This window comes from Trachemys scripta, chromosome 6 (assembly GCF_013100865.1).
Source record: "Trachemys scripta elegans isolate TJP31775 chromosome 6, CAS_Tse_1.0, whole genome shotgun sequence".
NCBI lineage: Eukaryota > Metazoa > Chordata > Testudines > Emydidae > Trachemys > Trachemys scripta.
In genome coordinates, this window is record NC_048303.1 from 34,204,766 (window position 1) to 34,218,751 (window position 13,986).

Below are 13,986 nucleotides of genomic sequence, written 5' to 3' on the forward strand. Positions count from 1 at the left end.
TCAGTCTACCTCATCATTGATATACAATGCTGCTACACCACCTTTACCTTTATTTCTGTCTTTCCTAAACAGCACATACCCTTCAATACCTATACTCAAGTCATGACTACTATTCCACCATGTTTCTGCTATCCCTATATCATCTGGTTTCACTTTCTGCACCAGTAACTCTAGTTCCTCCATTTTGTTACCTAGGCTCCTCGCATTGGTGTACAAACATCTTAATTTTTGCTGTTTGGCTTCGCTCACATTCTTTACCCGATTAGGCACAGACATTCTACTGCCAGTATCACCTATTAGACTAGTATCTACACTATCTTTCCTCATGTCCATTCTCCTATCCCTGGCTGTATCCTTTCTTACCTCGTTTTCTTCCCTCTCAATGTTAAAATCCGGCGTGGAGATTACCTGGACATCTCCCAACCGTCTCCCCCAAATTCCTAGTTTAAAGCTCTCTTAATCAGTTGCACCAGCCTCCATCCTAGAAGTCTATTTCCCTCCCTACTCAGGTGAAGTCCATCCTGAGAGAACAATCCTCTGTCCATGAATGCCTCCCAGTGGCCATACATCCCAAAGCCTTCCTTATAGCACCTGAGCCATCTGTTGATCATCATGATCTTGTCACACCTTTGCTGCCCTTCCCTAGGAACAGGCAGAATCCCACTGAAGATCACCTGAGCCTCGATTTCCTTGAGCGTCTTCCCCAGCCCGGCATAGTCTCCCTTCATACATTCCAGCGAGAATCTAGCCGTATCATTTGTTCCCACATGCAGGACAATCAGTGGATTCTTTCCCGCTCCCGTCAGGATCCTCTTCAGCCTCAGGTCCACATCCCGTATCTTAGCACCCAGCAGACAGCACACCCTTCTGTTCTCTGGATCAGCTCTGGTTACAGGCCTGTCTATTCTTCTCAGTAAGGAGTCCCCAATCATGTAGACCTGCCTTTTCCTGGCGATGGTGCGATTCTCTGGTCTATCCCCTGTTCCCTCTGGCTGCAAGTCCTCTCGATTCATATTCTCCCTTGCAATCCTCTGCAACCCATCCTGTATCCTCCTGGGGCTCATATTTGGTGTTGTTATCTCCATTGACTTTTCCCCTCTTCCTACAGAACTAGCTGCTCTTCTCTTTTTCCTTGCCCTCCCACCGTCAGTGACCACCTGCTGTGCCCCTTCTTCATTTTCCATCTCTGCAAACCTGTTCCTGAGCTCTATTTCTCCTTCACTAGCCTGTCTTTTCCTCTGCCTGGTTCTCTTAGTCACATGCTTCCACTGTCCACTTTCCTCACCCAGCAGTCTTCCTTCCATCTGCAAGTATGAGCTTTTTCCTTCAGCCTCCTCATGTCTTTGCTCCATCATCTGCTCAAACCCCCTTCTAAACTCAACCAGAGTTTCCACCTGCATCTCCAATCCTCTTATCTTTTCTTCCATCAGCTCTATCAGGCGACACTTCATGCAGACAAAACTCTTTTCAGGTGCCCCCTCCAGGATCAGTTTCCACATCCAGTCATCTTCATTGTGTCTTCCACTGCTTGGGTCACTACCACTGCTGCCTCTGTATCTGTCATAGCTTTCCCACCTAAGTCCTATTAGTCTGGGAAACAAACACCACCCCCCACAGCAAAACAAACCCCCAACAAGCACCACAACACTGCCAGAACATCACACACTCTCCTCACTAGGCTGTCTGTTCCTCTGCCTGGTTCTCCTAGTCTTCCCCTCAAACTCCCCTTGCAAACTCCCACTCAAACTCCTCTGTTTACAGCTCTGTTTGCTGGCTCCTGTGCCGCATGCACAAACATCATGATAAGAAAATCTGGATGCTCAAACTGAAGGAGGACATTGTTCTTACTTTATTCTACTATGCCTCACCCTTCCTCTCCTCTTTCGTCTCCAATCATATACAGCTCCATGGGCTTAGTTCTACCCTTAGATACACAGAGGCAACTCTCAGTCACTTCAGTGAGAGATGCCCACATCTACCTGAGAGGAAAATGTGGTCCCAAGAGTTCAGAAATTCAACTCTGAAATACTTAACTATTGATATATCATAAGACACCTATATTGTTAAAATGTACCCATGCTTTATATTTGTTATAATTATATTTGAATTGATATTTTGTAAAACATAACAAAACCTGGTTACAAGAATCAAAACTAAATAATTAATATATGTGATTGTGTAAGTGAACATATTCTGTGGAGAATTGTTATATATAAAAATACCTGCACATAAAGAGCTGAAAGTGGCTAGTAAACTGATGATGACAGAGTATACTGACATTTTAATAGCAGGAGATCACAGTTTTGTCCTGTTGATGGCACAATAGCACTATGGCTTGATACAATAGTTGAGGAGAAATGAAACTAGGTTATTTTGTAGTTTATGTAATTGCTTTCTACTACACAAATAATCAGGGGTAAACCAATAAAAAAGAGCTATAGGTAACATCTGTGGCAGAATCAGCTTGTTGACAATGTTTTTTCTTTTCCTTCCCCGAATCAAGCAAGAAATCTGATTTCAAGATAAGAGACAGGAAACAATGGGTGTGACCGTAGGGCCCTTCAAATGTAAACTGTAACATAACCTGAAAATTAGATTACTCATCTTATTATTTCATATGTATATATGGTAAGTCGTGCCTACCTGAGCAAATGGTGTCACAATCAAGTCATCTCCATGTCTGAAAAATAAACAAAATTATAAATGAGATGTTATTGATGACTATTCTCATTGAAGCTACGTTAAAAAAATCGGGACATAAATTAAGTCTTATAAATTACTTTATTTAACCTTAGTCTTATTCCTCAACATCCATTCATCCCAGCTGCTTTAAAAATGCCTCTGAAAGGAAAACATTTAGCAGTTGTCCAATCACGTGGTGTCTTTATGGGACCGCTGGAGAACCAGTTGATTTTCACGCTGCTTGTTGGACAGATGAACACAGACAGACAGGATGAATCAGCAAAGATCACATTCCCAAACTTCCATTTCCCTCCTTCTTTGAAACTAAACGGAATCTCTTTCATATAAGAGTTAACCAGGCATGCCTATGTGGCTGGTAGCACCCACAATTAGTTTTGGTGGAGGAACCCAGCCCACCTAAATATTGAAAGTGATTTGCATTAAGTGTTACTAACAGATTATAATTTGTGAGCATTGGACAAGCTAGTAACTGCAGATGACTGGGGACTACATCACAGACTAATAAAAACCTAGTTAAACTTTAAAACTGACTCACATATCTGAAGTTATATGGGAGTGTTACTTAATGTGTGCTGTTGCTGTAGCAACCGCACCCACACCATGATAGGTGATGTAGACGCAAGGTGTCATAATGATGTGTCTTAGTGGAGGAGGGAGGGAAAGGGGGTTATCATCTCTTCAGTAACGAAAATTTCTTGTTAGAGGAAACTGGGTTATGGTCTAAAGTAATTCCCACTTCGCTGATGAATAAAATTTCAAAGTTACACATAAACTACCACATATAGTCACGGCCTGTGTGCGATATTTTACATTTAGTTACCAGAGGTACTAAGTAACCACAGGGCAAAGAAACTTGGAGGGCTGATGTATACATACAGTTTATCCATTCTTTAATTAAATTTTCACAAAACTGTGACTGATAATGAATATACTGTAATTAATTCATGACAGATATATACACAGTCCGATAAGTCATCATTTGAAATATTTCCCCCCAGATATGCTCCAATAACTATATATAAACTGCTGCGTGATCTATGAACAATTTGTCTAACATTACTTTTATAGAATAAGGGCTCTAATTCTAGAGTTACCTGGCACCCATGTTCTTTTCAGACAAAATAATAATGCTAGCTTTATCCAACTAGCTGGAACTAGGAGTTTCTAATTTTTATTTTTAAAATAAGGCAAAGAGAACAATCAATAAAAGCCAGAAAATGATTCACAAAGAAATAATTTAATAATAATTTGTTTTTAATATGCCTCATTTATTGTGCAATAGATATGTCACACAGGTTATAGATTGCAGCTTTAGCACCTGAAATCATTCATCCAAAATTGTTACTGACAGTTTGTATTTTAACGTGCTTAAAATTTTAAACCTATTTTTAATAAGGGAGCTTTCCTTCCACTGGGAAAATTTAAGTATATATGAGAGAAAGAGGGAGTGTGTTTAGAAGGGGACTTTTCATAGTAATAAAAAGGTCACTTCTAAGGAACTTTTATGATTAAAATAGAAATTTAACTGGCATTTGATTTGCTAGAAAGCGACTGTTATTATTTAGACAGTGCCCACAACATAGCAGGTGATTTATAGGTGTTGCAACATCGTGGTCCCAAAAAGCTCTGAATATAAGCAGACAGGCCCAGATCAAATAGAAATTAGGAGCCCAAATACCTTTGATGTTCTGGGACATTGCAACAAAGGATGGGGAATAGGATGAAACAAAATTTAAGTGAGTGACCAGTGATGTCTAGCATACACTTTACTAGTTGCTTTTATTGTCATCATTTGTATTAATATTTATGTGAATGGAAAAGTAGGTTTTAAGGGGGAAGAAGTGTGTATTTTAAGGGGGAGGGAGTCTTGCAGAAGTAGGTGAAGGCATGCCTGACATGGTCAGGGAAGGAGCTGGCAAACCTCTTAAGGGGTCTAATTTATTTAACAAAAGGCCAAATGTGGTATGTAAACAAGATTTTAACCCACCATCCTAGCTGGGGCCAAGTGGGGATGAGTTCACTCTAATCTGTCTGCCCTACCTAAATCCATCAACTTCCTCTGTCTTAGGCTCTTTACCGGTAAGGCCCTCTTGACCTGGGACGAGCCCCTGGAGCCATGCATCTTGCCATCACCTTGAAGAGGGGTCCTTTTCTGGGTTCAGGGTCCCCACAGAGGTCAAACCATAGCAACTCTTCTATGAAAAGGCATATAGTTCCTGTTGCTGTCTGGTAACCAGACAGGTCTCCCTAGGGGCTTGGCACTCATAGCTCTTTCTTCCTTTTCAGAACCTTCTGTGTCTTGGAGCACTCTTCCTAGGTTCCCTTTCCTGGTGAGCTCCCTAACCAACAGAGGCTGCCCTAGCTATAGGCAGACTTGGATGGAGATTTCTGTGATGGATGACGCTGGCAGGATGGATGGAACCAGCTGAGGTTCTGAAGAGCAGGATGGAACCAGACCATGGATGGAGCCAGCTGAGGTTCTGAAGAGCAGGAAATGGTTGCCAGCTGGGCTGCCAGGGAAGCACTCCCACCCCTTCCCCAGCTGCTCCCCACCCTCTGGATGGGCAAGATTGTAGCTGCGGCTCAGGGCTGCTCCTTGGCAGTACTGCAAGCATGGCTGTGGCTTTGGCCATAAGTGTCACTACCTGCCTGGCTTCATGTCAGCACCTAGCTCACACCTTCCACTCTGCACCTGGCCTCCACAAGCCAGGCTGCTCAGACAGCCATTGGCGCCTGCCTTAGCCCCAGCTTCCATCCTGGACTTCCACTACGGCTGGTCCTTCAACTCCAGTGTCCAGGGCTCCCAGCAAGCAGCTCATCCAGAATGGTGCAGGTGGCAGACTGCGGGGGAGCAGGTGTGGCTGCTGTGCTGCATGGCAGGTGCAGTCTGTGGGTGTGAAGAGCCAGGCAGGGGTGTGGGCGGGGGTGCACGGGTGCTGGGAACTGGGCAGGTGGTGAGGGCCGGGGTCAGGCAGGCAAATGGGTGGTGCAGGGGCCAACATGTTGGGCTGAGCTGGGCGTGGGGCCAGAGTGAGGGTGCAAGGACCATGGTGCAGGGACCCCCCAATCTGTCCTGTGAGAAGGAGTTTGCCACACCCTATGTAAGGGGGATCAGCTTCCCCAGTCCAGGTAGTTTTGTAGAGAGTGGGGGCACCACAGTGCCTGTTAAGTGGGGCCCTATGGGCTAGGAGATGCCCTTGTTGGTGCCCAGATCCTGTTATGGTTGAGCTGAGCAGCTCCAAGGGTGCTGAGCTGGGGCTTGCCCCACCTTGAGGCTCAGGGAGCAGGTGTCAATCTGTCTGGATAGGACAACTGGGAAGGGTGGCCCCCACTGGGGGTATCACCTGCCCAGGGAGCAAGTCTTGGCTGCATGCAGGGCCTTTCATCCTGGCCTGGCTCAGTCCTTCCAGGTGTCGGACCGTTCCCATCCGAAAGGGTCTGTCACTGGGCCCAGCAGCCTCTACAGCCGTAGGCGGGGGTCTGCCCCAACAGCTTCTGACCTAACTGCACAAGTTTCTGGGGGGCATTGCAGCAGCAGGAGAGGCTCTGAGGGTCTGCCACAAACTATTAAGAGGCGAAGAGGTGGGCAAACTGTCTTGAAGAGCCTGTGCTAACCAGCTGTCCTGAGGAGTCCCTCTCTTCAAGGGCTCCCTGTCTTCTGGAACCTCCTAACTGAGCCCTCATAACCCTTTATTAGACCAAAGAGTTCCTTAGCTAATTAACTGCCACTAGGCAATTAAGTACTCACAGATAGGTCTGGGTTGGCTCATTCTCTTTAGCAGAGCCTGTCACAGTTAGGCTGAATGCTTGACCCACTCAGAAGGCCAGAAGGTGACAATCACCATCCTCTTAATAACAGCCCTTAATACAATTGAAGACTGTTGTCATGTCCCTGCTAGTCTTCTTTTCTCAAGACTAAACATGCCCAGTCTTTCTCTTCATTTCCATTCACTGTTGCCTATGAGCTATGTAACATTCTTTAGTGACAGAGCGAAACAATATCTCATAGGGATGCATTGTGGCAAGGTCTCTGCTTGTGAATCCCCCTTTTCCTTTACTCCCCCACATTACTATTTGGGATCTCTCTTGCAGGGCTACACTCTAGTCTATATCTAGCCTACGTACAGATGATGCTTCTTACACCTCCAGACTGGGGGAAGTCGTGTTATTTGCTGCATAATAGCTTGCTCACCTCCTCTTCAATAAAACCTTCTTGCTTGTTTGGCCTTTTTACTGTCTGTGCATCAGCTGGAATCCCTGAATTTTCAAGTAAGCCACTCTCCTGTCTGTCTGATGTCAATCCAATCTATCTACTACTTGGGTCAAAAGCATATAAACAGCTGAGCATGTCCATAAAAATAAGCCCAAGCAGCATGTTTTTTGAAGGGTCTGATCCTCAGTGGGACCCTGTCACTGGGTGCAGAGGCACTATCCTAAAACCAATGTGTAAGGAGTTCTCATTAATCTATCCTGATCCCCATCCTTGGTGAGCTGAGTCATGGAAACAAAAGAGTTAGTTATAAAAGTTATCTAAGGTCATGGTGGGTGGTCAGTAATGTCCCCAAAATTTCAAGTCACTGCTGCCTCTACCCAAAATTGGGAGGGGAATTTGGAGATGCATCCTCTTCCTACTGCCAAAAGCTTCAGTCCTCTCATGGGTAAGGCTAAGATTTTGTCATGTTTATTTTTAGTAAAAGTCATGGATAGGTCACGGGCAATAAACAAAAATTCACAGAAGGCGTGACCTGTCTGTGACTTTTGCTGCTGCGGCTCCATGGTTTCCCCCACCACCATGGTGGCCGGGAGCTGTGGGGTTCCCCCTCCGCCCATGGCAGCTGGAAGCTGCAGAGTGACCATATTTCCCAAAGAGAAATCGGGACACCCCAGCCATTTGCCCGAGGCGTCTCTCTCCCACCATGCGAGGCTGTTGCTGGAACTTTGTCCAGGGGTTCCTGTCGCTTGTCGCTGCAATCGCCTGTCGCCTGCAACCCCTGAGGCTGAAGCAGAGATTGTCACGGAGGTCTCTGGAAGTCACGGATTCCGTGATTTCCATGACCTCCATGACATAAACGTAGCCTTACTCATGGGTAACAAACATTCAGAGTGCCTCCCATACCTTACAAGTGGAAAATACTTCAAATTTCTACTACTCAACTACCAAAATCCCTGGCTTCCCAAACTACCACCTGTCTTCCATAATGTAGTTACGAGCTGTCAATATAAAAATCAGCAACACATTAAAAATTTGAGGGCAGCTCAAAGTACATAATCTTTGAAGTATAGGGCTGCAAGGGATCTCAAGAGATCATCAAGTCAAGGTGCCGAGGTAGGAACAAGTAAACCTAGACCATCCCTGACAGGTATTTGTCCAACCTGGTCTTAAAAATTTCTAGTGATGAGGATTCCACAACTTCCCTTGGAAGCTTGTTCCAGTGTTGAACTACTCTTATCGCTAGAAAGTTTTCCCAAATATCTAAACTAAGTCTCCCTTGCTGTAGATCAAGCTCATTATTTCTTGTCCCACCTTCAGTGGACGTGGAGGACAACTGACCACCGTCCTTTTTCTAACAGCCCTTTACATATGTGAAGGCTGTTATCAGGTGTCCTCTCACTCTTTTCTTCCTCAAGAATAAACATGCCCAGCTTTTTTAACCTTTCTTCATAAGTCAGGTTCTCTCAACTTTTGATCATTTTTGTTGTTCTTCTCTGAATTCTCTCCAATTTGTCCACATCTTTCCTAAAGTGTGTCACCCAGAACTGGACATAGTACTCCAGCTGAGGCCCCACCAGTGCCTAGCAGAGTGGGACAGCTACCTCCCAGGTCTTACAGATGATGCTCCTGTTATTACATCCCAGAATGAGGTTAACTTTTTTGTAATTGCATCACATGTTCAGCTCATATTTAATTTGTGATCCACTATAACTCCCAGATCCTTTTCTGCAGTATTACCATCTAGCCAGTTATTCCCCATTTTGTGGTCGTGCATTTGATTTTTTCCTCCCTGAGTGTAGTACTTTGTTGATTTCAGATCAATTCTCCAATTTGTCAAGGTTCTTTGGAATTCTAATCCTGTCCTCCAAAGTGCAAACAACCCCAACTCCATTGGCAAATTTTACAAGTGTACTCTCCACTCTGTTATCCAAGTCATTAATGAAAATATTGGACAATACCAGACCCAGGACTGATCCCCATGAGACTTCACTAGACACACCCTCCCAGTTTGACAGCAAACCATTTATCAGCTACCCTTTAAGTATGGTCTTTCAACCAGTTGTGCATCCACCTTATAGTAATTTCATCTAGACTGCATTTCCCTAGATTACTTATCAGAATGTCATGTGGGACTGTGTCAAAAGCGTTGTTAAAATCAAGATATATCATGTCTACTGCTTCTCCCCATCTACAAATCTAGTAGCCCTGTCAGAAAAGGAAGTAATGTATCCTTTCATGTATCAGAAAGTCTCCTTGTTACTAAAAATTATTTTTAAAAAATAAATAGGAGCACAGGTGAGAGAATGCCACTCCCAGAGCATTCCTCGTACTTCCTAGAATCCAATGAGACCTCCGGCATAGACTGTAACATGCTTTGGAGTCAATAGGGGGTTAAACTAAAGACTGCCCTTTCATGGCATTATCTGGTCTGCTGGAAAGGCACCTGGATCTCTCATGAAGGTTAACCCTGCCTCAGGAAGCATTAGCTACTGCAGCATCCCCTGCACTATTGCTATATGACTCCGTTGCAGAGGACTCAGCCAATCACAGCAAGTCATGCTGCCAGGTAGCAGCAGGGGCTGGAGCAGCAGCAGCATAGAAAGGCAGCCCCTCATGTGCTATCTACTGTGCCATGCTGCTGTGGCTTCTTTTTCATACAGATCTTCAGACTCTGTGGGATTCAAAAGCTGTGCTTCCTGCCCATTCCATGCCCCACCCCTCTCCTCCCAAAGGAATAAATGCCAGCGTATTTGAGAATTTGAATAGTTTTTTCCATGAGAGAGGATGATTTAGCCTTCTCCAGTGGTGGGTTTTTTTTGTTTTGTTTTTACTTCTTTCTACTATTTGAGTTCTTGATGCATTGTATTTCACTCAGTTGTGGAGGAATGCTGCAGCATTTTGCTCTTTAGAGTGGACATTATTACATATTCGTTTAATCAACTAAAACTAATCAGGTATTTAATTTTCACATTTCAAAAGCTCCTTCAGTTAAGTATGCAATTTACAGGAATTGCAATTATTTTGATAAAAGTGTATCATTGAGAGCTCAAGTATCGAAGCTTACACAAAGCGAAGTAATCTACTAGCACACTGTGGGCCAGACCCATTGACAGAAAAATCAGCTTGTGTTGTGGGCAACCCCTCAATCCCCAATTCTGCCAGAGACCAGGATCTGGCTGGGCTTGTCCACAAAATGAGCAGGAATGGCCAGAGAGAGGGTGTCTCTAAAGCACCAGGGAGATGAAGTGATTCATTACAGTCTCTCTCTCTCGGGAGTGGGCAATGATATCACATGTTGGTCATACCACAGGGGTGAATCTTTTCGTGAGTACAAGTTGCCTTCCATTCCATATGTGGGGGATGAATCAAGCCCTGTATCTTTGGATCTCATCATAACAAAAAATAAGAAGTCAAACAAAACAAACAAAGATCCTTTTCATGGAAAACTGCAAAGCATATATGATTTCCTATTGAGCTACAGGGTACTGCTGTGTATTAAAACACAACAACCTACAGTTATCCTGCTGTTTCCCTTTCAGGTGGTATGGAGGCTGGTGTCCCTCATCTACTTCCAGAAAGAAAAAAGAAGAAATGTAAGCCATGTAGAGTACAACACAAGCTTCTAAACATAGACAAGGTTGTTAACCTTTAAGGCTGGGAGAAATAGTTCGGGTCCCTATTAGCATGACACAATTCAGCAGAATCCATGTTTACTCACTGGGATATTGGTATCTATCTGTTAATCTCTTTCTATGGAACTCAGATATGAAAATAGGTATGTAAAGAATAATTTTCTACTAGCACAAGAAATTTGAAAAGATTAGCTTAATTTGAAAAAAAGACTATTCACAGAATAATTACTAGCAGGTGACTGTGAGTGTCACAAAACATGGGGGAAAATTTGCAAAACCAGAAGTGAACAATTTTCATACACTTCCATTTATTTCTCATAACTTAGATTTTTGCGTGCAAAAAGGTGTGGTGGCAAATTTTGAAAAAGCCACTGACAGGGCACTTGGACACATTTAATAATAATTATAATTGAATTTGAAAAGTGTCTCCATGCTGAGGCATTCAGGGTGGTCAACATTTACTAAAATTCAGTGGCAAAAAACTACATTAAGGTGGAGTTAAGGTTGCTTGATGGTATGTCGTCCCCGTGCAGAATGCTGACCTGAGCAAAACGTAAACTTCTGAAAACCAGGAAATTCACAGTTACAGTTGTCCATAAAATCTTAACTCTGCCTTATTTTAGCAATGCCCTGGTACACATCATTAACACACATAGCTCTACTCTGCCAACCCCACAGTCGCTGAAATGTACAAGCTCTTCACCTCCTTTTACAACCTATTCACTCTCACCCAGAGGTTTCCACCTAACACTACTAAAGGACAAAAAGGGGAAAAAATATGTTGTCCACGGCACACCACCTTCCCTCTGTTCCTCTGGAGCTGGCAATAGTCAATGGAATTATTTACATACACTCCAGGAGCAGTCATTGTGTTAGGCATACCCACGTTAGGCACACCAAATCTCAAAGCCATCTGTATAACCATTCAGATGTTAGAGCACTTAGAAGAGTTGAGCTTTAAAGCATATAAAATGGGGGGAATTGGAACCCTCTAGCCATTTTTCTTTATTGGCGCAAAAAGAATGTACAGAACGTACATTTTCTTAAATATCATTTTCAATTAGGGTCTCCCGAAGATTTAGTGGGTGCCGTGCATTGTCTTGGGTAAAACTCAACAGACCAACTATTTTGACCCACATCAATAGTTTGAGCTCTAGCTCTGGGCAAAGAAACAGTGCCTAGAAACTTTTTGTAAAATGGCTATTTTGGGGCAGCTTATATCTTTGCAGCCTCTTGGTCAAATTACCTCAAAGTTAGGTCACTAAATCCTACCCTGCATCCAACTGAGGCACACCAAATTTCAAAGGAATCCAACTAAGCCTGTTTTTATGGAGGTCCTAGAATGGTCAACTTTAAACAGAAGTTGTGACTCAACCTGAACTATAGGGGCACTGCCACCGAACTATAATATAGAATAATTACAGACATAGTGAAACAGAAAAAAGAAACCCAGACAAGCTATTATATAAAACCAAGTAATGTAGAATTGTTTAACAAAAAGGGCATTAGAAAACTGGATGCGTACAGGACTGACAGAGTACAACTGGAAAAAAATAGTGTTTTCAGATTATTTTTACAATGGTGTGAGATAGGTCAAGACAGACATTCATAAAGTGAGAGTCTCACACACCCCCTTGGGACCACCGCAGCAGTTAAAAAGTCATCCTCCTGAAATATGAGTGTGAGCCTGCCAGGATGGAACTCCTGAGGAGGTGTCATGAATGAGGTCTCACTTCATTAAAGGCTGTTACCACCGAAGGGGCCAGAATAAAATTGATTCACCATCCTACAGACAGATAACATAAAGAGCGCAAGATGGGCATAATATGCAGTGATAACAGCTCAATCCTGTGAGCAGACAGGCTCCTGTATTTTGTACAGTTTCAAGTGGTGGAGAAGCCCTGCTGAGAACCCTAACTAAGGGTACATCTAGACTACGAGTTAGGGGTGTGATTCCCAGATCCCATAGGCATACTCATGCAGTTCTCATCTATTTGTTTAGATATGATCAAGCTATGAGCTTTCATGCAGACAGTGAACAGCGTGGGGGATGGAACTTTGAGGGAAAATCACATATTCCTTCCTTCAGTGATTTGAATACCACATAAGAAAGAATGTAGTAAGTAACAATATTGGCCCACATTGTCAAATATGTGAGTGCAAACAGGTGGGTTTGGAAATGTGGTTTCTAATGTATCCAGTTAAAATCCCACAGAACTGGTTAATTTTCACAAATGTACACAATATATGGTGAGATAATACATTAAGAGCATCTTGAAATTCTATATCACTTTAAAGTAGAGTATTACACTGGTATACACCCAGTTATCTCCCCAGGGTTTGTACTGGATGAGAAAGCCAAGCAGCCAGCTGGCATTCTCTGCATGGTGCTCTATGGCTGGAAAATACTTTCATAAAAGGGTGGAGCCAGGCAGTAGGCTTTGAAAAGGCTGTGCTCAATGTTATTAACCCTGGGGAAATGGCATCCTTTGACTGTGCTCTGGGGCTGGGAACTTAGACTGTTGGATAAATGGGGTGACAGGGTGATAAAATTGGCCCATTTTTAAATGCTGCATCTCACTGTAAGGTCTCTTTCAGCATATGTTTCATGTATTAAAATTTATCAAACAACAAAATATAGGGAAAATGTCATTTGCCCTGTAGATGTGCTTGGACTCCGAGCTTACACTGTTTACACACAAAAAATTGCACAATATATGAAAGGCCACTACTGGGCACCGCATTTCAAGAAAGATGTGGAGAAATTGGAGAGGGTCCAGAGAAGAGCAACAAGAATGATTAAAGGTCTTGAGAACATGACCTATGAAGGAAGGCTGAAAGAATTGGGTTTGTTTAGTTTGGAAAAGAGAAGACTGAGAGGGGACATGATAGCAGTTTTCAGGTATCTAAAAGGGTGTCATAAGGAGGAGGGAGAAAACTTGTTCACCTTAGTCTCTAAGGATAGAACAAAAAGCAATGGGCTTAAACTGCAGCAAGGGAAGTTTAGGTTGGACATTAGGAAAAAGTTCCTAACTGTCAGGATAGTTAAACACTGGAATAAATAGCCTAGGGAGGTTGTGGAATCTCCATCTCTGGAAATATTTAAGAGTAGGTTACATAAATGTCTATCAGGGATGGTCTAGACAGTATTTGGTCCTGCCATGAGGGCATGGGACTGGACTCGATGATCTCTCGAGGTCCCTTCCAGTCCTAGAATCTATGAATATTATTATGGTCTTCAGGATGAACCAAAAAAAAATCTATTACAACCCCATCCTCACTGTGTACTTCTATATTTGGATTAAACATGACATCCACCCACCTCTCTTAAAGAGGCTGGTTCAGACATGGTATGAAGCCTGTGGATGCAGGGTTAGAGAAGACAGTCTGTAAGCCCTACGGTTTTGTTGTGCATATACACCAGACAATAACTGTAGC

General features: G+C 43.3%; 1 protein-coding gene across 6 annotated transcripts in view; it reads right to left on the bottom strand.

Moving 5' to 3' along the window:
* The window catches only part of PDE4D (phosphodiesterase 4D), a 648,504-nt gene that overhangs the window by 166,193 nt on the left and 468,325 nt on the right, over nucleotides 1–13,986 (bottom strand). For all 6 annotated transcript variants that reach the window (XM_034773684.1, XM_034773681.1, XM_034773683.1 and 3 more), the window contains exon 3: nucleotides 2,644–2,680. In XM_034773684.1, the coding sequence (XP_034629575.1) occupies nucleotides 2,644–2,680 (37 nt within the window). The remainder of the gene's footprint in view (nucleotides 1–2,643; nucleotides 2,681–13,986) is intronic.